General features: G+C 39.1%; 1 protein-coding gene across 1 annotated transcript in view; it reads right to left on the bottom strand.

Moving 5' to 3' along the window:
- The window catches only part of NWD2 (NACHT and WD repeat domain containing 2), a gene marked incomplete at both ends in the record, with an annotated part of 216,169 nt that overhangs the window by 5,969 nt on the left and 182,302 nt on the right, over positions 1-27,898 (bottom strand). Inside the window, 3 exons of the mRNA XM_082611480.1 lie at positions 582-1,171; positions 6,550-6,694; positions 8,922-9,125. Coding sequence (XP_082467606.1) covers positions 582-1,171; positions 6,550-6,694; positions 8,922-9,125 — 939 coding nt within the window. The remainder of the gene's footprint in view (positions 1-581; positions 1,172-6,549; positions 6,695-8,921; positions 9,126-27,898) is intronic.

Below are 27,898 nucleotides of genomic sequence, written 5' to 3'. Positions count from 1 at the left end.
AATGTTCTGGCTACCTTACCTTTCCTACATCCCCTAAACCACAACCCCACAGGGGTCAGAAGTGCAGTTGGGGTTAGGGACAGAGGGGAAGAAGTGCTGTGTGCTGAAAGAAAAGAGAAAATGGCCATGTCCCTATTTCCCACTGGAGGTGCCTTGTGTGTGGTCGACCACAGCTCAGGCAGGGAGATGAAGTTTTAATTATCATCTTTGACTGGACATAGTAATTGCTGAACTGAGATGGAGTTAATATCCAGAAGTGATTGGAGTGCTTGTCTTTGCTGAGAGTGATGAGAAGAGTTGTGAGATCTGCCCTAGTTTCTGTCTAGGTGAGAACTAGCCCCATAACATGAGTTTGAACAGTAAGAGCCAAAACAAAGCTATTCTAGAATTGGACCCCGTGAGTCTTATTCTTTCAGTATAATTGTTATACCAGCAAAAGAGAAACACTGAAGTATCCATTCCTAAAGGACCGATTATAATTCGGATAGTAAACACAGAAAATGGAAGTGAATTTGATCAGTTGATCTTTTCCCCGAAGTAAAAGTTTTTACAAATATACATGTAAAAGAATAGGCTTTTACCTTCTTTGCTACTTCAGCTAGCAGAAGGGTCTTCCCAGTGCATGGTCCACCGTATATAATAAGAGGGTTGAAGTGCCCGGTTTTGCTTGGAAGAATGTATTTATGCACGATGTTTAGAGATTCACATTTGTATTCGTAGAAGGAGGCATACGTTTTACATAGTGATGAATGCTGAAGGATTTCGTCGTAGAGTGTATCAGTTTCTGTGTCAAAATTCTGTTGTACCGTGGCCTGAATTATGTCAATCATGTCCTCATAAAATTGTTTACCGAGTCCTTCTATGTAATGGTTTTCTATTTCTTGGGAATAGCCTAGTTTCATGTCACAATGAGTAACAGATGTGTACACTCTCAGATTAGATGACGCAACAATGGTAGGAATAAATTCATCCCGGAGTTTTATCAGCTTCTCTTGGGCTTCTGGGTCCCGAATAATCCTTGGTTCTGCTCCAGTTATATCCATGTATTTTCCCATCTCTGGGATTTTCACGAAACGCTCAATGTTAGCAATTTTCCTAATATAGCAAACACATTTCTTCAGGAATGCTGGAGTTTGCTTCCCTAGAGCGAAGTCAAACTCATCCTCTATAGCTGAAAGAAAATACGACAAGGAGTTTATTGTCTAGAACAAAGATGCAACGCACCCACGCTCCGAGCGCATAACTCTCAAGTCACTAGTGGTAGTTTATTTTGCTTACAGTGTGTAGCAGAGTCGTCTCTAGAATAATTTCTCAATTCCTTAATTTCCTATTTGTCTTTTCCTAAACAGCCTGGAGCCCAGAACAATGGGTTCTAAATAAAATGATTTTATTTCCTCCGCAACCTGAGGGAGAGGTTGAACATAAGCATAAGGAAGAAAGCATACCAAGCTTATGGTTGACTCTTTTAAGTTCCTGCTTGGCTTCCCTCCCAGACTTCAGGAGTTCTAAGGGTGGAGAGCAGGCACCGACTGGGGCCAGGAGAGAATGAGGAAGAGGCCAAGTGATGTATCTAGTCTATTTCTTCCTTCTCAGTCTCTCCTTACAACGTGGTTTCACCATTTTGTTTGAGATGCATTGCACCCCAGACAGATACGTGGAAATAAAAATATAAAAACGGGTTCAAAATATAATTATGTGCTGATTTTATTTATCCATTATCCATGTCACTGTTAAATACTGTTATATCCATCAGAGCAGGTACAGAAAAATGACTTAGCATGTAGCTTTATTTCTTGTGAGAGAAACCATGTTAGGGCTTATAATACATATGTTTACATAAAAGTAAATAAGCATTCTAAATCATTTGAGGCCCCATAAGAACATTTAAAATTGGATCAGTAGTAATAAAAATATCATTTACACATGGTTCTAGGGAAGTCAAATAAAAAATAAATAAAATAATTAAACCAATGGAAATGAATTTTAAGGCAAGCAGGCTTTTAAAACGGGCTGCCCTCCCTTCCTCCCCTGCCTTTCTACTTTTCTTCATCCAGTTGGTCCTAATCGAGCATCTACTATGTTCCAGGTACACTGCTAGTTTCTTAGGATACAATGGTAAGAGAAAACTGAGAATGTTAAAAAAAAAACCAAAACGCTTATGAAGCCTACAGTCCAGTGGAGGATGGCAGACATGAATCACAGAGTCCCACAAATAAATGTATTATGATTATTTTTAGGCCCGTGAAGGTGAATAACATGGTGCCATGAGAGCAAACCCACCTGGAGGTCTAACCCACTTGGAGAAGTCAGGGAAGGCTCTCTTAAGGGGGTGACTACTGGGCTGGGATCTGGTGGAAGCATGGGGGGAGGGGTGGGTCTGGCCGTAACTGAGAACATCTCAATGTGCTGGCCACAACGCCGACATCGAGCAAAACCTAGAGCATAGATGTATTCTCTAGAGTAACTATTAAGTAAGGTGGGAATTTTATTTTCAAATGGTGCCTTTTAGCAGAACTTCTGTGATACTGTTTTTTTCCAGTAATGATAGCAATTGATAAAAATTTGTGACTTAAGTAAAAAAAAACATGTGTATAGCCACCAGCGTTGAATGAGCTGTGCCATTCATATCAGTATGTTTTACAAAGGGTTTTATTCAGGCAAGTTGGTTCAGGAGGTCAGTTAAAGGAGCTTTTATAACATATGTCTACTCTTCTTTTTATAGAAGATTAAGAACTTGTTATAATGTAGACAGGGGAAGATGTAAGAAATCTGGACATCATGAGCTCCTGCAGAAAGCAGCCTTTGGCCCATCTCTTTTCCAGCCATCTGGGTACAATGCTAGGGGCACACTAGGTTAGCCAGTGCTGTGTACCGAGTAACATGAAGAGAAAGGAGGTGATCCACCTGCAGTATCTATATGTAATGGATGATAATTAGAGATATGCACTGTCACCCCTGACTCCCAGAAAACAGACCAACTGTAACCTGACTTTGTTATCACCTCTGTGGAAACAGAGTTCCAATCAGGCGTGTTGATCATAAATGCAACATGAAAAGAGATACAGACAAATCAAGCTGGTAGAACCCATCCAAGCTTGGCTCAGGGGGATAAAAAGAGGCTGTATGCAAGAATGTCTGGTTGATAAATATACCTGAATAAATGAGTCATGTGAGACAAAATCAACTCTGTAGAGTTATTTTTAGAAGCAAAGTGCATCCTCAAAATTTTGGGGGACTTTTATTAATAATTCCTGATATTTATTTGTCAATGAATATTATAAGCTTCCCCCTTACTAGAATAATGTATTTGTTTTCTGTCTTTGTATTTTCCTTAATATCCTAAAGCTTAACCATCACAGAACCTGATGAAGGTAACACTAGGGGGAGATTCCCAGCCCTGGCAACTATCATTCATGAGACATTCAGCTCTCTACTATTCCCAAGACCACTCAGTTGTGGCATTCACAATAAGGCACTGTTTTGGAATCTAATTTACTTCTCTTCCTTTCCTGTTATTTAAAAAGGTAAAACTGGAAGTGTTGTGAAAAAATACATTCAAATATAAATAGTACACATTTCCAGGTTCTATCTGGTATGCTTAAAAATATTAAAGTGATATTGTAGCATAAACCCTGACGTTTTGGGGGGGTTTTGTTTGTTTGTTTGTTTGTAATATAAATGTCTGACTTGAGCTTTGATTGCTGATGCATCCACTTCAATGATGGCTATCTTGAATAAACTCATTACCAACCACACATACAGAGCCAGGCCACCTCCATTCACTGAGGTTCCTTTGTTTTAGAGATCTTGGTTTATTTCAGTAATCACTGAAATTTTGGGCCACTTGTTTTTTCTCTTCCTGTGCTTTAAATTCCCGCTCTTATGTTTTAAATTCACCAATAAAGAGTGAACCCAGTAAAAGCAAAACCCGATGTCTGCGCTCTCTCTCTCTCTCCTTGTGACCTTGATGTGTGACCCCAGGTGTGCTGTGTAATTGCCAGCTCCTGTAAGTAATAAGGCTTTATTTTTTCAAAGTTTCCTGATGGTGATTGCCGAAGGGTATCTTGCAATCATAGTAAGAAGCACAAGGGTTGGTCCAACCACAACATTGGTTATTGATAGGCTGGAGAGACAGGCACAAAACAAATACGCTCTATTCATTTCAAAGAGTTGGCCCATCTTCAGCAATTTTCATTGTGCAGACATTGTCTTAAAATGAGTTTGGAATGTGAAGTGAATAAAAATTTCATGATCATGCATATCTTTAAGATGTAACCCCAAGTAGAAAATAGTCCTCGTGTAGTAGTTCATATTACATAGTATGAGATTATTAATCTTCATATGGCTATCCATGTGGACCATGTTCTTTAGTGTGGAGAAAATTAAGAGAACGTGTTTGCCGATGAATATTTGAACGCTTGAGCTGTCTGACTCTAAGCGAGAGGATACCCTCCCCTAACTGGTGTCTCTTACATCAAGAATAGGAAAGTTTTTGCTCTTGGTATTTTTTTCCTAATACAGCATATTTTTAAAAACTGGGTAGTTCTGCCCTTGATAAAGGTGAAGAACCAGGGCTTCTAAATGGGTCAAAAAGATCCCAGAGGAATCGGGATATATGTTAACCTGTATATTCTAAAGATAGTACTTATTCCTGCCAATTTTAGTACTTTTAGGGAGAACTAAAATAAGACCTAATTTTTTGACAGCTTCAGGAGAATGAATTTGTCAAAATTATGTATAATTTCTCTGAGCCTGAAATACATGTATATCCAAGGAGAATGATATCAAGTGCTTCTTCAGTTTTCACAAACGTTTTGCTACATCATTCACAAAACCAGTCTGAAAATGCAACTACTGTTGCTTTTTCTTCAATAATTCTTTACTATCAACTCTCAAAATAAATGCTACTTAACTGATTACTTTTACCCAGGTGTGTTTGTCCCCCGGAAACTATGACTGACATATTTCTTCAGATATGTGGTTTCCTGGGCAATTCCTCAAAATAAAGCCTCTTTTCCATGGCTGAGAAAGGCCCACAAGTGAGTCTCTGCTCGGTAGCTGGGGAGACGTTTATTTTAAGGTTAAATTAGATCCTGCCACTCCCTTACTTCCCAGCCTCCGATGGCTTCCCATCTTACCCAGTGTTGGAAGAAATTGTCACAGGTATGGGAAGTCATTCTGGCTTACACATGGTTTGGCTTGACGTTTATGCTAACTACAACAGCCTGTCTTCTGGCCTGTCAAACATGCATTGTACATCTGATTTAACCACTAAAATCTGATTTAACCATTTAAATATCAAGACGGAATAACTGTGGTTCAGGCATTCAAAATGGAGCCGGCTGGCCATCGTGGATGTGCTTTCAGACATGTTCCTGTATCACTGAGAACTTGAATTCTCTGAGCTGTATCAGACTCAAGGATACAAGGATATTGTCGTTCTTAAAACAATATCTGCTAGCATCTGCCTAGGTCTCAAGGTCTCCCCTTGTACCTGTGCAACCACTTCAGACCCCGACCACTCCTTATTTGACAAGCATCCTGACTTCTTGCCAGCTCCAATTATGATTCTTGATAAATGACTCGTGACTAACTGTAACTTTGTGATTTTTGCCTATATAAGCCTCCCCCATTTTGCAGTCAGGTGGAACACAGTTTAAGTACTTCTTAAATCTGTGTCTCTTGGGGTATAGTCCTCAGGCTCAGATAAAATTCTTTTCTATTCCTATTATAGATTGTTTATTGATTATTTCTGTTGACAGCAGAATAAAACACAAGGTCCTTATTATGGCCTGTGCCCACCTTCTGACCTCGTCTCTCCTTCTCCAAGCCTGGCTACCTTTACCTTCTTCCTGCTCCTAGAATTTGCTAAGCACATTCCTGTCTCAGGGACCTTGAACCTGGTCATCCCTCTGCCTGGAATTCTCTATTTTAGATATGGCATTGCCGGCTCTGATTCGTTCTGTCATTTGGCTCGAAAGTCATTTCCTTACCGCCTGCCCCATCTAAATCTGGACCCCTGCAGCCTTCATCAGTCCCTATTATCCTGTTACTGTGTTTTGTTTTATTCGTAGCACTTATCCTTTCTGAAATGATATTGTTCATTTATCTGATTAATTGCCCATCACTTATCCCTGCTGCCCCCACTAAAAAAGTAAGTTCCAGGAGAGCAGAGACCTTGCCTTCTTTGTCACTGTTGTAGCCCCAGTGCCTGGCATATAGTATGCACTCAATAAGTGTTTGCTGAGTGAGCCAAGTAAGTGAATGAATGAGCAGCTCAACTGAGAAACACTGGCAGAGTCTGGTCTATTATATCCAGCCTCCTCTGTGCTCTTTTAAAGTCACATTTTTGGAGAATGCCTCAAGTTAAGTAAAGGCTTATCTTTGAATAAAAAGAATACTTGCCTCCCCAGGAGATGGAAACATGTAGAAAAATTAAACTTCATCGGGCAGTAAATGCAACTAAACTTGCAGAACCATAAAAGGGAAGCAGCGAATATATCTATTATTTATCTATTCCTCAGTTTACTGAAGATGCATAAAAATTACCTGAGAACAGGTACCTCTTGGCTTGGCTGTGTTTCATTTTCCTCTTTTCATGTAACAGTTTTACAGCAACCTTAAATACCCTCTTGATCTCATCTGATATCTCTTGCCAGGTCTTCTCATTCTCAGCATTGGCAGAGGGCTGCATCTATGGAAGTGTAAAAGTGAGATACTGGTCTTAAAATCATCATAGAAAACACAGTATTTAAGAGCAAGAGAACTATTGTTATTTGAAAGTCTACTACATGCCTTATCATGATAGGTGTCTAACAGACAGTATCTCATTTCCTCTCCCCAGTACCCTGAAAGTGATGTGAACTTGCCCAGGTGACACAATGGTGTGAATCCAAACAGGATGTGTTTGTCGGGATTTCTTAATATACCATGTATTTCCTGCTTGAGTTTTGATACAAATGTCATAACAAAATCATATCTTCACTACCCTCTAAAGAGGAGAGACAGTTAAAGGGAAGGTACTCGTGTTACTATTTAATTGTCTTTAGCTGTTTCTTTCTCGTTTATTTTTATGATCCTTTAGGAAATAAAATAGGAGTACCTACCAAGAAAGTAACACTTATAGAGTCTTGCTGATAATCTTATTGAAGCATTCATTTACTTAACAACAATTTATGCAGATATATCATGTGGGGTTTAGAGAATAATTGAAGTTTCCCTAGACGATCATGGAATCAAATGAAGAAGGAACAACTAAAGCCAATTAAATAGTAATATATGTGTAAGTTTTACAACTTTGTAAAACTGATTTCTTGAGGTATCATGTTTTCTGATATCTACTTTACCAGCTACTACCTTTACTTCTGGCATATTTACCTAAGGGAATGGTTTGGGGTTTACCCCAATATTCATCTCCATAGTCTTGCAGATAATTACTTTGAAAAATGCATGTGAGGAAGAAGAAGAAAAATCGAGGAATCTGACATGATTTCATTTTGCATGGAGAACATGCTGTATGTTAAACGTCAGAATGACAAAGACGCAGGGTTCTTTTTTTTTTTTAACTTTTTATTTTATATTGGAGTATGGACACAGGGTCCTTAAATGAAGAGATGTTGCTAACCCAGGGCTCTTCTCCTCTCAGAGCTGCCTGGGTGCTGAATGTATCAAGGATGTTCTCTTTGGAAGAGGGATGATAGCTATGCCTTCTTTTCATCTCTAAAATGTCTGTGCAATGAATAGTCCCACCCATTTTCTCTACCTCCTTCACTCAGTTTCGGGGGACACATGATTGATACATTTGGGAACCAAGTTGGAGAAGAGACAATGCTAATGTTTCCATCATATTCATGCAGACTCAACCTCACTGCAAGATTCGCACAAGAATATAAATTAACAATGTATGAAATGTTAAAGGAACTTACTGAATTAAAAAACTAGAGACTATAAAAAACAGCTAGGCAGATTTTTAAAAGACCACCCCAAAAAAATCTTTCACAAATTAAAAATATAACTCTTGAACTTGAAAACTCAAGCATGAACAGAGTGGACACAGCTGAAGAAGAAAATTGATGAACTGGAAGAAAGATCTAAAATAATTTTCTGGACAGCAGCACAGAAAGATAAGGAAATTGACAATGTAAAAGACAATTAAGAGACATGGAGGATACAGGTACAAATTATTATATATAGAATGGATAAACAACAAGGTCCTACTATAAAGCACAGGGAACTATATTCAATATCTTGTGATGAACCATAATGGAAAAGAAAATGAAAAAGAATGTATGTATATGTATAACTGAATCACTTTGCTGTCCAGCAGAAATTAACACATTGTAAATCAGCTATACTTCAATAAAATTAAAAAAAATAAAAAGTAAAAATTAAACAAATTTAAAAAAGAGATGTGGAGAATAGACTGAAGCAATCTATTGTACATCTAATTAAAGAGCACAAAGGAAAGAACAGAAGGAATAGAGGAGGGACATTATTTGATGAGATGATGGCTGAGAAATTTCCAAAACTGATAGAATGCATGAATTTGCAAATGTAGGAAGCACAACACACACCAATCAGAATATATATAGACACGTTATAGTGAAATGAGAAAAATACAAATATTTTCAGATAAACAGAATTTATCACTAATAGACCTCCATTAATGGAACTTCTAAGAGATATACTTCAGGAAGAAGGAAAAGACCCAAGCAGGAAAGTCTGAGATGCCAAAAAAGAAAGGTGGATTAAAAATTAGAAGATTTCTTAGCTTTGGATTTAGTTGTTAAAAGGAAATTTAGGGTCCAGGGTAGAATAATTTTCTGTCTACTGTGCCTTTTCTGTGGCGAAAACCACCCCTGGGTGACGTAAACTGTTTAAGTCATGGAGAGAAACATACTTTGGAGAGAAAGATAACTTACTGCATTTTTATTGCTTTTCAGCATTTCCGATTTGGGTTTGAGGTAATAAGCTGCTGGCACCGAGTTCTCGTCCCGACAGTACCACTCTTCCAGTAACTTGGTCTCCAGCTTCGCCTCTATGGCAGCATCCAAAATCATTTCAAACTCTGACGCTTCAACTTCTCCAGGGATTCGGATGTTCCCATATTTTTCACCTAATAGTCCCTGTGTATCACCGAGAAAGTTCAGTTTAGTGTATCACCAAGAAAGTCCATTTCAGTATTCATAGCATATGGCCACTCAATAAATATTAATAAATAGATAACAAGATACTTTGTTCTATCCATTGTCTCTTTTAATCACAGTGGATACGTTTTCACATGGGTTATTTCATAAGTAAAATTAGACCATTTATATTGTAGTATAATAAATTCACATACTGAGATTGCATATCATATTAGACAAACCAAAAATACAGAATTTTGTCGCAAAGAAATTTTCCCAAAGTTTATGTAACCTAACAAAGGTTGTCTATTTTGAAATTTTGTTTGTTTGTTTGTAACAAAGAAAAATGACATGCTGGACTCTATGAAATATCAAACATGTAAACTCACACACAAAAAAATTGCTTTGTATAGAGTTTATAGTCTGATTCTAAGCCCCAGATTTACACAGCTACAAATGAAAGAAGTATGAGATTGCTGAATGTGATGTCACTATAAATCACATAAAGTTTCCACTGGTAACTGGAAAAAACTTCAAAATATAAACAAGGTATCATTTTCTTCCTATTGAACTAGCAAAGGAAAACACATGCTCAGTGTCAGGTGGACATGTGAGAAAATACCTCTATACAGCTGATGGTTGTATAAATCGATCCAATATTTCTCTGAAGGGCAGTCTGGCGATATGTACTAAAAGACTTAACATACATGAGTTTTGGCAATTTTTCTTCTGGAAATCTGTCCTTAGAAAATAATTAAGGATGTACAAAATGACTTAGCATATTTATGCTGAACCTGTTTGAACAGAAAAGGGTTAAACCTAAGTGTCCAGCAAGGGGGAACATTTAAATACATTTATATATATTTCGGTACCTCTATTCAAAGGATATGCCTAATTATGTTTTAGAACTGTATGGATGTAGAAGGATGTTTATAATATACTGTTAAGTGAAAAGGTAAGTTACAAAACAGTACATATAAGATGAATTCAATGTTGTATATATATCTTATATACATATGAGAGAGATCGTATATATTTGTAGACATAAACATAACACGTACACATAGAGATTTTATAAGAATACACAGCAAGGTTACTCATGGCTATCTTTCGGTGGATGGTTTTGAATTTACTTTGGTTGTTTTATGAATTTATTGCTTTTTTACTAAAACTGTTTTTTGCCATACATATATATTACTTTGTAATGAGATAAACAACAGGTATTAAAAATTTTTAAACCCGATGATGCTGTCTATCCTCGTTTGTGGAGCAACATTTTCAAGACTCCTCTAAGTGTTTGCTTAAGCCCATGTTCTAAAAATGTGGTCCTCAGACCAGCAGCATCTGTGTTTCCTGGGAATTTGTTAGGCTTGCAAGTTCTCAGGCCCATCCGCAGACCTTCTGAATCAGAAACTCTGGTCATAGGGCTGAGGAATCTGTGTTTTAGTAAGCCCTCCTGGTGCCTGAACCACTGACTTAAGCTAACAAAAATATTAGCTTATATAGCACCTGGTATTTCAATTAATCTTCCATGTCTTATCTAGTAGAAACAAGGAGGGAGCATACAGAACTCTAACAAAGATCTATACTATCCAAGGCAAGTTGGTCTGCTTTATAGTATCAATGGGAAGATTTCTATTTAACTTGTGGGCGTCTTCATCCTTTCCTCCTGTTGACTAGCACCTTTACCATAAACTTCCAGCCTTGTGTATCCGTTGGAAGGAGAATTGTGGTTTGGCTTCCTTGTGGGCATTTCTTACTACCTCTGCAACCCACAGTGTTCTTTTCATCTCACATAGTCGGGTGAGGGAATAAAAGTCCTGGGTAGACCCTTTTCCAAACTAAATTCGTGACCTAAACTCTACTACAAGATAGTAAGTCCCGTGAGGGCAGAGGTCAGAACTGTTTATTCCTAGCACATAGAAAATATTAAAAAACATATTTGTTGAATAAATGAATGAACCAAGACAGAGAAAGAAATCCTTAGTGTTTGTACTATTCTTATTTGAAACTTCTTCTTTTATTCAAAGATAATATTTCAGATCTCAGCAGATAGAGTAACAATTTGGGAAAGTACCAGTTTTGTCAGCAACCTTCACTTCAGCTCTAAATGCCAATTAAGAGCACTTTTATTTTATTTTTATTTTTTAAACATTTATTTATTTAGTTATTGGCCGCATTGGGTCTTCGTTGCTGTGCGTGGGCTTTCTCTCTAGTTGTGGCGAGCGGGGCCTACTCTTCGTTGCAGTGCACAGGCTTCTCATTGCAGTGGCTTCTCTTGTTGTGGAGCACGGGCTCTAGGCACACAGGCTTCAGTAGTTGTGGCACGTGGGCTCAGTAGTTGTGGCTCGCAGGTTCTAGAGCGCAGGCTCAGAAGTTGTGGCTCACGAGCTTAGTTGCTCCGCGGCATGTGGGATCTTCCCGGACCAGGGCTCAAAGCTGTGCCCCCTGCGTTGGCATGTGGATTCTCAACCACTGCACCACCACGGCAGTCCTAGAGCACTTTTATTTTAATCTGCATTTGTTTTGGGCTATTCTTGACGACAGGCTGTATGCAACAAAAATAATATTATTTAGAGTTGTTTTTCACTTAACAATTCCTTTTCTAAAATCTTTCATGTTAAACTTGGGTAAATGAGCAGACATGCCCTCTTACTCTACCACAGATACAGAGGGAGATTATCTTTTTAAGGGTAGCCAGCTTGGTGACTATCCTATTCATCTTGGCTAATTCTGGATAAGGATAGTCAGCACCCTCAGTCAGAAATATCTCTCATGTGGACTTCCCTGGTGGCACAGTGGTTAAGAATCTGCCTGCCAGTGCAGGGGACTCGGGTTCGATCCCTGGTCCAGGAAGACCCCACATGCCACGGAGCAACTAAGCCCATGTGCCACAACTACTGAGCCTGCACTCTGGAGCCCAAGAGCCACAACTACTGAGCCTGTTGCCACAACTACTTAAGCCTGCACACTCTAGGGCCCATGCTCCACAACAAGAGAAGCCACCGCAATGAGAAGCACCTCAGCGAAGAGTAGCCCATGCTCACCGCAACTAGAGAAAGCCCGCGTGCAGCAATGAAGACCCAACACAGTCTAAAAATAAAATTAAAAAATAAAATAAAAATTAAAAAGAAAAATCTGTCAGGAAGAGTGAGGTTTTAGTACTGGGAAGAATTATCCAGCAAACCTACCTGGGCAGGGAAGGGACTAAGTAGACTTCTAAGCAGTAGAAGTTGGACTCTTTGGAGGAATCCCCAAAGGCAAACAGTGGAGTTTGGTCACTGGGTGAAGGACTTGGTGAACAGGCAAAACATTAAATATGGGATTTAGTAATTGACAATTCTTCATCGACAGCCAATGAAGCCCAGGAATATGATGGACCCAGCAACCAAGATCCAGGGCAACACCAGCTGGATTTCAGGCATGAAGTGGGAAAGAGGACAAAATAGTGACTAGTGAAACAAGGTCATGTCCCAGGGAAGGACCATCATCTCTGTATTAGCAATTTACTGTTGGTTCTTCATCTTTGCTCTGCTCTAAATAAGGCTGGTCTCAGAGTCTAGGGCAGGATCAAATTTATGGATCAATTTCTGAAATGTGCTTCATGATGACATGCACCTGGATCACCCAGGATGTTTGTTAAAATATAAGCTACAAGATCCCTTCTCTGATGGAAGGACCACAGTGCTTGGGGAGCCCAGGAATCTGGGTTTTAAAATACGGTTACAAATGAATCTAGAATTTGAGGTCCGCTTGCTATGGGCAATGCAAATGTGGTCTCATGAGTAATGGTTAGCAAGCACCAAAGGGACAGGACAGAGAACACAGCAGATCATTACAAAAAATCGAAGGCTATTTAAAAATAATTATTTGAGTTGACAGCTGGCACCAAATACTAGAATTATTTGATCAGTATAGTAAGGCAAAATGTTCCTTAGAGTAGAGATTATTAAAGAAGAAAAAATTTCCTCATCCAATTCAAATAACAAATTATATTGAGCGCCTACTGTATAAAAAGTAATACAGAACTTCAGAAAAGTAATAATGTGAGATAGGCTTAAAGTTACTTATTGGATTGTTCTCCCCAAGTCTTCTCCTTCTCTCTGTTGATTCTTCCTTTGGGTGGAATGCTCATAAATCATGAAGCAGTTACTTTTCAGGAGTCCAAAATAGGATTCTGTCTCAATCTTACCTCGCTATTTGAGAAATAGCAGAAAGAGTAACAGCAAAAGGGAAATTTGCTACCACATTTTTCAGGAAGACATTTTGGGGTTCTATGTGTCTACAGTTATAAGGTAACACACAAGGCATGGCCGTATCTGCCAGGGCTGGCAACAGTCAATTTAGAGGAAGATACAGTCCAACTCAGTTGCAAAGTCCAGCTCCTATGGTCAGTGGCTCAGAGCAGGGGTAGAGATGCAGGACCAAGTCTAAAATGCTAGCAGTAAAAGTGGAGGTGGCAAGACGGAGGTCCAGTCTTGGTTTTCTAATCAGACTATTCCTTAGCCCTGTAGCCATGGGGAATATAGGAGCCTAGGGCAGCTACAGAAGCTTTGCATAAGAAAGCATTCTTTTCTGTTCACTGTCGTAGAATATTCACTCCCATAACTGAAGAAGAATCAGATTTTCTACATCCTTCTGACCCCAGTGTTCAAGAAGATCATTTTTTTTTTTGCTTGGTTAAAACAGCTTTACCAGTTTCTGGAGAAATTTGACGGAGAGTTGAGGGACTATATTTGGTTTTGCATTGAGGTCCATGTTTATTAGTTATACCATTGATCAGTCTGCTTGTGTGACCCTGTATGGAAGAAATGCGTGTGGCTGAAATAATTTTCAACTTTTCAATGAATTGTTTAAACATGGTGTCAATACACGTATGAACATAAACATATGGGATTTCTCTTGTCTGTAGAAATCTATCATCACCTCTCCCACCCACCTAAGTAAAAACATATTTAATTTGGCCCATCCTGAAACACTGAAGATATACAATAGTAGTTAGGCAAGAAGCAACAATCCAACTGAGTACTCAAATACAATCTTGGAGTTAAGCCCAAATGGTTGAAAAGTCTAAGAAAAATTTCTACTGTTTTTAACAGTACTGTTCATGTACAAAATTCTGGCATACGAAATACTTCCAGATGCTTTGGAACTAGGTAGAGGTGGTGGTTGCATAGCATTGTTAATGTACTAATGCCACTGAATTGTTCACTTTATAGAGGTTAATTTTATGCCATATGAATTTCACCTCAATTTTTTAAAAAAGAAATACTTTCTGAACTATTGATTTTCTTATAACTGAGAACTTAAATGTAAAAGGTCTCTGTACTCTTTGTATCACCCTTTCCTTCTTTATAGATACATCTGAGCCACTGATACAGATACATCTAAGCCACTGCTTTCAAAGGCTTAGAGATAACATTCTGTTTCCCCTCAATTGATTTTTCTTTCCCATTGCACAAACATTGCTTCTTTCTCCTGCCCTCCACTGCCCCCACCCCCCAGCTCTTTATGTGCAATTAGTTCTGCCTGGGCTTGCAATTGAGAATCTTTGGGGTCTGAGTCTAATCCTAATGCAGTTTTTCTTGCAGCAAACAGAGCAGAGGGGTTGATGTATTCTCAATGGTGTTGGTGATCTCAGTATGTCTTTGCTTTTACGCTGTTGTGGGATATCAGGAAAGACAGGTGAGGCCAGTCTTTTTGGGGTTATGGAGGCGAGGCTTCATCGGCAGGTGGACAAGTGCTCCCTGGACTGCTGTTGATGAGCCATCACTCATGGGGAAGCTGGAAGGGAAAGGAGAGATTCTATCACCCTCCCCACCCCACCACTGGTGCTATAAAAAGCTGAAGCACATACTCTGTAAAGGCCCTGTTCCCTCCCACCCAGTCACTAATACAAGGCAGGTGGAACAATTCCTTCCTTTCTATAAGCTTCTCTTTTATTTATTAAAATAATATCCACATTCATATATACAATTTTCTCTTGTACATGATCTCATTTAACGTTCACGAGTCTGTGAAATAGGGAGAGTTGCAGAAGAGAACACCAAAGCTCACAGACCTCACCTGGCTTGCCAAGAACACTTCTCTAAGAAGACATGGAATACTAGCACTTGAATATGGGCCTTTCAAAAACCTCATTCTTTCTACTTCATCAAGTTATTGTGCTGTGCTCCCTCCTGAGGTGCCTGCAGATGGCTTACTTCCTTGTGATGGCTCTGCTAGCCAGTGCCCCTGGCCGGGCCACCATGCATGTCTGTGCAAGCTGTGTGCTGCATGCTTCCGGAAGGCACTGTTCACAAGGATTATTCAGTGTTATGGCCCTGGGTGTTGGCATTCTTCTTATCTGACATTGGGTGGAGAGACAAAGATGGTTGTCATGTACTCCCTGGAGCTCACAGCCAACCTTTACAGTCAGTGCTCTGTTGCAGCGTAGGACCAACTAAACCATTCTGAGAGTCAGCTGAACCTGCTTCACATACTTAGTGTTATTTTCTCAATGTTTTTCCAAAGTCAAGAAACATCTTCACAACTGATTTAAAAATTTGTTAAGTATAAAATATCAGCTTTCACATCTGTAAACGGAGATAATATTTTACCCTTGTGTACTTATCTGGTCACACATCTACTCTGGTTTCTTGTGAGGATCAAATAGTTACTCTAGGTGAAAACACTCTGTGAAATGTAAAGCACTTGGCAATATAAGCGGTGTAAGGCACCACTACTTTACTTAAACATAGTTTATAGAGAAACATACATACTAGGCACACTCATGCATACATACATGTAATAGAAATAAATACTGAGAAGTACAGCTGGATAGAGAAGGGAAACATCTCTTGACTGAAGAAAGAGAAACAAGATAGAAAGGAGGAAAGAAAGGGTAAATGGTTGTTTACAGGTGGTAGGAAGGTGAGACTATGTGGTGAGATAAGAACAAACTCCACCACTTTCCAGGGTGGAGAAAAACAGGCTTAAACGAATTAACCTGGGTTCACTGAGTTAGCAGCCTAGAAGAGCAACAGAGGTGTGGAGTTAACCTTTACAGGGAACACAGGCAACGCTTCAGGGGGAGCTGACAAGCCACACATAAAATAGAAATGTTAAAAAATGAAGCAATTTGCATTATTATTGGTGTGTTAATAACCAGGTTTGAGTTGTTTAAATTCAAATCTTCTGAAAGAGAAGATCAGCATTTCTATGGACTACAAGTGTCCTCCCAAATTCATATGTTGAAGACCTAACCCCCCATGTGAATGAGATAGGGCCTTTAAGGAGGTGATTAAGGTTAAGTGAAGTCATAAGGGTGGAGCCTTAATCCAGTAGAGCTGGTGCCCTTATAAGAGGAGGAAGGGAGAGCAGAGCCCCTTTCACCAAACAAGAACACGGAGAGAAGGCAGCTGTCTTCAAGCCAAGAAGAGTGTTCTCACCACAACCAGACCATGCTGGCACCTTGATCTCGGACTTCCAAACTCCATAACTGTGAGAAAATAAGTTTATGTTGTTTAAGCCACCCATTCTATGGTATTTTGTTATGGCAGCCTGAGCTGACTTGTACCAGCAAAGATGAACAAAATGAAGCGGTTTTTGTTAACATAAGATCTGGCATCATTAGCAATTCATCCTAAAGTATACTGAGGGGGTAAAGTCATAGATTAAGTGACTTACCAGTTTCATTTACTGTACAACAGAATAAGTTAATGTTTCTATCTAGCTTCTTTGAGAGTCTCAGCTCATATAAATTATATTTTTACCTTTTTTCTTAAAACTGATATTCATGGTTTAACTGTGGTTGTTAAATTTGCATGCTAAAACCCACTGCTGAATTTAGCTGATATCAATAATATTATATCAATAATATTTACTTGTATCAGTAGTAATTCTGCTACCTTTCACTTAGTGCAATGTGCTTTTCTCTGTAACAAAGTTTCATTACCTGGAAAATACTGAACAGAATTATTATTCTGTGAAAGAATTTCAATCTAAAATGGAACCAGAGAGTATAAAATGGAAAATCTCACACATGTGCCCTTAGGAAAACAAAACTTAAGGACTGAGAAACTGTTTTCTTGTAAAAGCCTGATTTACAGAAAACTGATAATATTGGAATTCTCTTAAATGATAGGGAATTGGTCAGGGATTGCCTCATATCAACCCTGGGAAATTAGGCTTATGGTTTCCAGAGACATGAACAAGAAATGACCCACGTGGGGTTGGTCTTGCAAAATAAGTTGAATTGAGCTTTGTTTGTATGACTGGACTGGTTTTTGTTTGTTTAGGGAATTTTCAAAGGCGGTCTCCGTTTGTTTTTTGACTTTAACAGCCTCTCACTGAACTCTGCCCTCTTTACATTCCCTGCCCATAAAGACAGCCTCCCTCAAACCCTCAGTGGACTCACCTGTAGCTTGTTACAGTTTGTGTGTCTTGAATTGCAGTTCGGCTATTCTCGAATAAACTCACCTTATTACAATTTTGAGCTTGCCTCATTTTACCCTTTTATTTAGGACAATTCTCTAGAAACACTGGAGCAAAGGAAGCGACCAAAAGGGTGAAAAGGATTGGGTAACAGAACTGCAGGGAATGGAACTGTACTGGGATTTGCAGTTCATTTAATCAGTTCCAAAGTATCAGTACAAGTTGCAACCCTAACCTCAAACAGTTGCCTTATGAAACTGAGAAATGTGCAGGGATTCCTTTTAAAGAGCATCTGACTCGCAGGGTGACTGACCATTTCGGTTTGCTCAGGACTGTCCCAGTCTGAGCACTGAAAGCCCCAGGGCCCCCCTCATTCCCAGGCAAGGTAGGACAGTTGGTGATGCTAACAAGACAGTCATGGTCCCTACTCCTTTTGAGATTTCATTCTGGAAGAGTGGTCAGAGTTCTGTATGGATTAGATAGTTCAAGAAGGAATAAGAGTGGAAAGAGCACAGGGCTGAGGATCACCAACTTTTGTGTGGGCACAGAAGCAGGAGGAAGAAGTGTGGAATGGTGTCATAGAAGACCAGAAAGGAGAGAATGGTAATATTCCAAACATTTGTACAGAGCTCTGTAAAGCAATGGAAAATGGACAAAGCACATGGACAGATAATTCATAGAAGCAGAAGAACTAATGCCAGTAAGTGTGAAAGATAATAATAATGCTCAACTCTATTAATACTCATAGAACTGCAAATGTAAACACATGTGATCAGATCTTTTTTGCTTATTAAACTGATAGAGAAAAATAATAATACTTAGTGGTGTCTAGGCAGTAATGATATGGGCACTCAGACACAGGGTGCCAGTAAAGATGGGTAGAACCTTGCTGAGTATGTAATTTGGCAGGAGGTATAAAATTTCACTTTTAGAAATCCATCCTACTACTTATATAAAGATTTGTGTACAAAGAAGTTCAGCAATTTTTAGCTTATATCTTGGCCTTATTCCATAAGTGACTTTTATCAGTGTTAATATAAACAAAACTGAGAGTAAAATTGCCCACCATAATCACTAATTCACATACTGGGACAGAATTCTGCTCAATTTCTATTTTTCTAATTCTGAGAAATTAAAAAATAGAGAAACATACAAAGTATAAAATAACTGTCCCCACAGCTCAGCTTGAAAACTCAACATTTGGTCATATTTTCAAGTGATTTAAAAAAAATTAACAGATTATTTTTTAGAAGAGTTTTAGACCTATAGACAAATCGAGCAGAGTACTGGAATTTCCCATATACCACCACTCTCCCTCAGTTTTCCCTGATTTTAACATCTTCCATTAGTATGGTACATTTGTTACAATTATTGGACTAATATTGGTACATTTTATGAGCTAAAACACATAGTTTATTCAGATGTCCTTAGTTTTTACTTAATGCAATGTTTTTCCTGTTCCAGGATGCCGTATTAAATTTAGTTGTCATTTCTCCTTAGGCTCCTCTTGGGTGTGTAACATTTTCTAAGGTTTTCTTCGTTTTTGATGACCCTGATCATTTTGAAGAGTATTAGTCACGTATTTTGTAGGATGCGCCCTATTGGAATTTGTTTGATATTTTTCTCATTATTAGACTGGAGTTAGGGGTTTGGGGGAGGAAGATCACAGAAGTGCTATTTTCCTCATATTAATGGTATTTACTCTTAACATAATTTGAATGTTGATATTGACCTCATCAGCTGGCTGAAGTAGTATTTGTTGGGTTTCTTTACCGTAAGGTTACCTCCTAAGCCTCATTTTCATACTGTACTCTTTAGAAGGAAGTCACCATGTGTAGCCCACTCTTAAGGGGTGAGAGTTATGCTCCCCTCCTTTAGGGTGGAGTGTCTACAAAATTTACATAATCTACCTCATTTGGTATTGTGCACAGAATTTATTAATTTATCCAATTACTTTGTTATATCAGTAGGGAGTCGTGCCTATTTTATACTTTGGGTTATATTCCAATGCTACTTTATTTTGTTGCTCAAATTTTTCCAGCTTTGGCCTTTTGGAAGCTCTTTCACTTTGCTCCTAGGTCCCTTTAACATGCCCCCATCATTGTGGCAATTTTTAGTTTTTAAGAACGACTAACTTTCTGGCATAAGATGCTCCAGGCTTAGCTTGTGTATGTTCTGCTCCCCTCTCAGAATCACCCATTTCTCCAAGGAGCCCCTGTTCCTTTTATTGGAGAATGGAATCAGAAACCAAGATCTGGGTGTTCAATGTGCTTGCTGCTACTGCAGTTCATTTCTTTTACGCTCTCTCAGAATTATATGTGTGTGCGCTAACCTGTGTACATACACATATCAATAAATATTCCCATAGGTAACCATCTGTGCTCCATATCAAGTTGTTAATCATACACTTAAATCTATTTTAAAATTAAATGTGAGTTCTCCATACACTTCATAACTAACATCTCTAACTTTAACCCCTTACCACATGGATTATTCTAGCCACCTCACCTTGCTGATCTGTACATTTCAAATCCAGCTGTGAGAAACCTGGATCCCACCATCTGCCATTCATTTACTTAGTTGTTCAATTCCAGTATACCTGATAGCAGTACCAGAATTTTGAGCCTCCATCCCTGTAGGAAATGGTCTTATTGACAAGAGTTCAGTACTTAAGCATAGTTCCTTTTACCTTTAGTCTTACTGACTCCATTTATTTCCAACAGACATTTTCTAAATAAAAGAAATAAAACATAGCAGATAAAGTTGAATTCCCCTTTGATGTGCAAATCCAGGCTGATTCTCCTCTTCTTTCCCAAGATGCACAAATTATATGTTTGCACATATTGTATACTCTTTCAGTCTATTTTTATATTTTATACATACAAATATATATTTATAGGCATTCTATTTTAACATTTCCATAAATTATACAGGGGGCATATTCTACCCTTCTTTCATTCTTGTATTATTTTGTGATTAGTCTATGTTGATAAATTTGGATCTAGTCCATTCTTTGTACAACCAAAATATTCCATCATAAGAATATTCCACATTTTCTTCACTACTTTTTTTTTACTGACAAGTAATTAGATTCTTCCAATTTCATTTTGCTTTATTAAATAATACCATACGGGGCTTCCCTGGTGGCGCAGTGGTTGGGAGTCCGCCTGCTGATGCAGTGGACACGGGTTCGTGCCCCGGTCCGGGAAGATCCCACGTGCTGTGGAGTGGCTGGGCCCGTGAGCCATGGCTGCTGAGCCTGCGTGTCCGGAGCCTGTGCTCCACAACGGGAGAGGCCACAACAGTGAGAGGCCTGCGTACAGCAAAAAAAAAAAAAAAAAAAAAAAAAAAAAAAAAAAAATAATACCATACTAAATATCCCATCAAGTTAGCAAATACTGAGGGCATTATGTCAGTAGAAATGGCATTAATTTATGTTAACATATAAAAAGTCCCATGCTCAGACTTGATATGTAGCTCCATACTGAAAAATCCGAATTCCAGTCATGTTTTAGTGCCTATGAAGCCTGGTTCTTTTATTTTTTTAAAACTAGATCCTTACTCTATCTACAATTTCCCCTCTCTTCTTTGCCTTACTTATTTGTTTGTTTGTTTGTTTGTTTATTTATTTATGGCTGTGTTGGGTCTTCGTTTCTGTGCGAGGGCTTTCTCTAGTTGTGGCAAGCGGGGTCCTCTCACTGTCGCGGCCTCTCTTGTTGCGGAGCACAAGCTCCAGACATGCAGGCTCAGCAGTTGTGGATCATGGGCCTAGTTGCTCTGCAGCAAGTGGGATCTTGCCAGACCAGGGCTCGAACCCGTGTCCCCTGCATTGGCAGGCAGATTCTCAACCACTGCACCATCAGGGAAGCCCCTGAAGCCTGGTTCTTTTTTTTTTTTTTTGCAGTACGCGGGCCTCTCACTGTTGTGGCCTCTCCCGTTGCGGAGCACAGGCTCCGGACACGCAGGCTCAGCGGCCATGGCTCACAGGCCTAGCTGCTCCGCGGCACATGGGATCTTCCCGGACTGGGGCACGAAGCCTGTCCCCTGCATCGGCAGGCGGACTCTCAATCACTGTGCCACTAGGGAAGCCCATGAAGCCTGGTTCTTATAGCCACTGTCCAGCTGGCTGGGTCCTTATCCTGGCCTGGGCACATCGTCCAATGCCTGGCCCACAGCAGGCTCTCACTGCTCCTCCTGCTGCCTTGCAGGGCTCAGCCCTGGTCAGAGTGTCTAAGGGTTCTTTCAGAACTGCCTGTGTGGGTGTGCAGATCCTCCTGAGGCCTTTCAGCGCTGCTTTGAAAGCCTTACAAAAGAAGCTGAAATGCCCATGAATATACTGCTGGTCCATAGTTCCAAGAAAAGTTTCTTTTTTTGAACTGGGGACAGAGAAGACAGGCCTAGGAGGAAGCCTGACATGTGCACCATAGGCCTGAGAACTGGATAGAATAAAGCTGGCTCATTGAGTGTTAGCTGTCTTAATGCCAAGAGCAGTGTTATTAATGGGTACCCATTACTAAGGCCTGGGCTTATGAAGACCTGCTGCAACTTGCAAGTGTCCCCTTCAGTGTATGCCTAATCTGTAATTGGAATTCCACCACTGAGTCCTTCTAAAAACTGTAATTTAAAGATACATGCAACCCAAAGTTCATAGCAACACTATTTACAATAGCCAAGACAAGGAAACAACCTAAATGCCCATCAACAGATGATTGGCTTAAGAAGCTGTAGTGTATATATATATATATATATATATGTATATACACTACAATGGAATATTACTTAGCCATAAAAGAGAATGAAATACTTAGTGCAATAAGTCAGAAAGACAAATACTATATGATATCACTTGTATGTGTAATTTAAAAAATTATACAAATCTATACACAAAGCTGAAACAGACTCACAGGTTTAGAAAAGAAACTTATAGTTACCAAAGGGGAGAGGGACAAATTAGGAGTACAGAATTAAAAGATACAAAATATTATACATAAAATAAGCAACAAAGATTTACTGTATAGCACAGGGGGATTCTATCCAATATCTTGTATTAACCTAAAATGGGATATAATCTGCAAAAAACCCTGAATTACTATGCTCTACACCTGAAATTAATGCAGTATTGTAAATCACCTATACTTCAATTTAAAAATCCTAATATCTTGTATAATATTCTCTTGTTGTGAGTCCCTCCCCTTCCCACTTCCCAATCTCAGCACACAGGCTCTGCTCGGACCCACCCCTCCCTTCCATGTTGGCCTATTTCCTTGGGACCAAACTCATATGTCGTGGTTTTCCTTTCCTGGAGATAAGCCATTATTGTAGGCTTTCATGTAACCTTCTTTTGAAGGGGCCCTCCACCAGTCCTCTCATCTCTGCTAACTTGTCTGAATTCTGGGATAAGGACAGTTTAAGTTCATTCTAGGATGCATCTTCTAGTAATTTCAGTGATTGTGCCTATTATAAAGTAACAACTCATTTATCCAGCACCACTAGTTTTTTCATAAGGGAAGAATATGAACTTATAAATTGAAATTATAAGCCATTAACTCATTTGATTCCTATGACAATGTGCATCACTGCTTCCACCTTAACGCTGAGAAATCTAAGGAGCAGAGAGGTCAAGTAACTTGCTTAAGATCTCACAGCTGATTAAAGATGGAACCCAACTCTGAGCCCAGGTGTCTAACTCCAGAGTCCATGATCTTTCTACCAAATCATACTTTCTTCAGAAAGACTTCCAAATAGACAGTTTATCCATTTAGACATCTTAAAACCTCTTTAAACGAATTTCAATAGAAAAAAATGTCTAAGCTGTCTTTCATACTTTCATTTCACCTACATATGTGTTAAGCTTCACCCATTGTCTTCTGTTTAACTTTTATTGATGAGCAGGCCCTGAAAGTGGTTAAGAGCACAGGCCCTCTGCTGTGTGATCTTAGGCAAGTTACCTAACTTCTCTGCACTCCAGCTTCTTCATCTGTCAACTGCAGATGACAACAGTGCCAATATCTGTGGGTTGTCATGTGGATTAACAGCATTAAAATAAGTAAGGGAATTAGAATGGTAACTGATAAATACATGCTCACACTGTTATTATTGATGAATTAGTCAATGATCTATCACTGTTGAGGTGTTGATCCAACTCATTTATACATTTCTCTTTGGTACTATAAATGTCAGGCTGTGAGCTGTGACTTTTCCTGCTGTCTCTATAACTATATTTGGGAGTCTGCCTTTACTAGACCTAATGTGGAATCAGAAACTAGACCAACCAATTCTTATAGAACTGTATGTTAAATCTGAATGTCATCTGAAGAAGACTTTTCATGGCTTTAGTATAGTTTCATTACAGCTACCTCTGGAGCAGAAAAGGTAATTTATCTTTATTTCTCAGTGTTAGATTTTTATTTTTGAGGGCACTGGAAGGCTGATCTCTAGATGAAGAAAATGTAATTCTCTATAATGTGGAGAAGTCCAGTGTAGGCAATGGTCATTAAAAAAAAACAACAACAACTCATGAAAATTTCCAAACAATACCCAAAGTAGAGAGTCTAATATAACAAGTCCCCAGATACCTATTAAGTTCCAACAATTATCAATATTTTGGTAATCTTTTTTCATCTGTCCTTAGGAATCCTATTATTTTATCAGAGAACAAATCACAAACATTTCAGCATGTATCTTTAAAAACTTCAAAAAAGTTTTTAATGTAATCATCATGCTATTATGCTCAAAAGAATTAAGTGTAATTTATTAACTTAATCCCACCTTCAGTCCATATTTAGATTTCGCCAGTTGTTTGAAAACATTTTTTGTAGTTACAGCTTTTTAAAAATCAAGGTCCAGATAAAGTCCATGTATTGCATTGGATTTGTAGGCCTTTCAAATTTATTTTATTCTGTAACATCCACACTCTCTCATGTCACTGGTTAATAGTGGGTTCTTTGTACTGTAGGCCAGTAGTTTTCAAAGTGTGGACCAGCAGCAGCTTTAGCATCTCCTGGGAACGTGTGAGAAATGTAAATTTCTTCTCAGGCCCCATCCAGTCCTACTGAAACCGACTTTGGGAATGCAGTCCAGCAATTTGTGTTTTAATAAGCCCTCCAGGATCTTACCTGGGTACCACTGTTGTTGACTAGCCCACATCATAGATTTGGCTGATGGCTGCCTCCTGTTGCCATTTATCTTCTCTAATTACCTCTATATTTCCTATAAATTGGCAATCAGATGTAGAGCCTTGATTACATTCAGGTTCACCACTTTTTTTTTTTTTTTGTGGTACGCGGGCCTCTCATGTTGTGGCCTCTCCCGTTGCAGAGCACAGACTCCGGACACGCACGCTCAGTGGCCATGGCTCACGGGGTCATCCGCTCCGCGGCATGTGGAATCTTCCTAGACTGGGGCACGAACCCGTGTCCCCTGCATCGGCAGGCAGACTCTCAACCACTACGCCACCAGGGAAGCCCTGGCATTCTTTTTATCTGACGTTGGGTGGAGTGACAAAGATGGTTGTGATGTATTCCCTGGAGCTCACAGCCAACCTTTACAGTCAGTGCTCTGTTGCAGCGTAGGACCAACTAAACCATTCCGAGAGTCAGCTGAATCTGCTTCACATACTTAGTGTTATTTTCTCAATTTTTTCCAAAGTCAAGAAACATCTTCACAACTGATTTAAAAATTTGTTAAGTATAAAATATCAGCTTTCACATCTGTAAACGGAGATAATATTTTACCCTTGTGTACTTATCTGGTCACACATCTACTCTGGTTTCTTGTGAGGATCAAATAGTTAATCTAGGTGAAAACACTCTGTGAAATGTAAAGCACTTGGAAATATATGCGGAGTAAGTCACCACTACTTTACTTAAACATAGTTTATAGAGAAACGTACATACTTGGCACACTCATGCATACATACATGTAATAGAAATAAATACTGAGAAGTACAGCTGGATAGAGAAGGGAAACATCTCTTGACTGAAGAAAGAGAAACAAGATAGAAAGGAAAGAAAAGGTAAATGGTTGTTTACAGGTGGTAGGAAGGTGAGACTATGTGGTGAGATAAGAACAAACACCACTTTCCAGGGTGGAGAGAAAAAGGCTTAAACGAATTAAGGTGGGTTCACTGAGTTAGCAGCCTAGAAGAGCAACAGAGGTGTGGAGTTAACCTTTACAGGGAGCACAGGCAACGCTTCAGGGGGAGCTGACAAGCCACACATAAAATAGAAATGTTAAAAAATGAAGCAATTTGCATTATTATTGGTGTGTTAATAACCAGGTTTGAGTTGTTTAAATTCAAATCTTCTGAAAGAGAAGATCAGCATTTCTATGGACTACAAGTGTCCTCCCAAATTCATATGTTGAAGACCTAACCCCCCATGTGAATGAGATAGGGCCTTTAAGGAGGTGATTAAGGTTAAGTGAAGTCATAAGGGTGGAGCCTTAATCCAGTAGAGCTGGTGCCCTTATAAGAGGAGGAAGGGAGAGCAGAGCCCCTTTCACCAAACAAGAACACGGAGAGAAGGCAGCTGTCTTCAAGCCAAGAAGAGTGTTCTCACCACAACCAGACCATGCTGGCACCTTGATCTCGGACTTCCAAACTCCATAACTGTGAGAAAATAAGTTTATGTTGTTTAAGCCACCCATTCTATGGTATTTTGTTATGGCAGCCTGAGCTGACTTGTACCAGCAAAGATGAACAAAATGAAGCGGTTTTTGTTAACATAAGATCTGGCATCATTGGCAATTCATCCTAAAGTATACTGAGGGGGTAAAGTCATAGATTAAGTGACTTACCAGTTTCATTTACTGTACAACAGAATAAGTTAATGCTTCTATCTAGCTTCTTTGAGAGTCTCAGCTCATATAAATTATATTTTTACCTTTTTTCTTAAAACTGATATTCATGGTTTAACTGTGGTTGTTAAATTTGCATGCTAAATCCCACTGCTGAATTTAGCTGATATCAATAATATTATATCAATAATATTTACTTGTATCAGTAGTAATTCTGCTACCTTTCACTTAGTGCAATGTGCTTTTCTCTGTAACAAAGTTTCATTACCTGGAAAATACTGAACAGAATTATTATTCTGTGAAAGAATTTCAATCTAATATGGAACCAGAGGATATAAAATGTTATATCTCACACATGTGCCCTTAGGAAAACAAAACTTAAGGACTGAGAAACTGTTTTCTTGTAAAAGCCTGATTTACAGAAAACTGATGATATTGGAATTTTCTTAAATGATAGGGAGTTGGTCAGGGATTACCTCATATCAACCCTGGGAAATTAGACTTATGGTTTCCAGAGGCATGAACAAGAAATGACCCACGTGGGGTTGGTCTTGCAAAATAAGCTGAATTGAGCTTTGTTTGTATGACTGGACTGGTTTTTGTCTGTTAGAGAATTTTCAAAGGCGGTCTCCGTTTGTTTTTGACTTTAACGGCCTCTCACTGAACTCTGCCCTCTTTACATTCCCTGCCCATAAAGACAGCCTCCCTCAAACCCTCAGCGGACTCACCTGTAGCTTGTTACAATGTGTGTCTCCAATTGTAGTTCTTCTGCTATTCTCCAATAAACTCAGCTTTTTACAATTTTGAGCTTGCCTCATTTTACCCTTTTATTGAGGTCGACAATTCTCTAGAAACACTGGAGCAAAGGAAGCGAGCAAAAGGGTGAAAAGGGTTGGGTAACAGAACTGCAGGGAATGGAACTGTTCTGGGATTTGCAGTTCATTTAATCAGTTCCAAAGTATCAGTACAAGTTGCAACCCTAACCTCAAACAGTTGCCTTATGAAACTAAGAAATGTGCAAGGATTCCTTTTAAAGAGCATCTGACTCGCAGGGTGACTGACCATTTTGGTTTGCTCAGGACTGTCCCAGTCTGAGCACTGAAAGCCCCAGGGGCCCCCTCATTCCCAGGCAAGGTAGGACAGTTGGTGATGCTAACAAGACAGTCATGGTCCCTACTCCTCTTGAGATTTCATTCTGGAAGCGTGGTCAGAGTTCTGTATGGATTAGATAGTTCAAGAGGAATAAGAGTGGAAAGAGCACAGGGCTGAGCACCACCAACCTTTGTGTGGGCACAGAAGCAGGAGGAAGAAGTGTGGAATGGTGTCATAGAAGACCAGAAAGGTGAGAATGGTAATATTCCAAACATTTGTACAGAGCTCTGTAAAGCAATGGAAAATGGACAAAGCACATGGACAGATAATTCATAGAAGCAGAAGAACTAATGCCAGTAAGTGTGAAAGATAATAATAATGCTCAACTCTATTAATACTCATAGAACTGCAAATGTAAACACATGTGATCAGATCTTTTTTGCTTATTAAACTGATAGAGAAAAATAATA

Source organism: Mesoplodon mirus, assembly GCF_964341445.2.
Source record: "Mesoplodon mirus genome assembly, chromosome: 2".
Taxonomy (NCBI): domain Eukaryota; kingdom Metazoa; phylum Chordata; class Mammalia; order Artiodactyla; family Ziphiidae; genus Mesoplodon; species Mesoplodon mirus.
The sequence above is the reverse complement of the archived record's forward strand: the minus strand, read 5'-3'. Positions and strand labels throughout refer to the sequence as shown.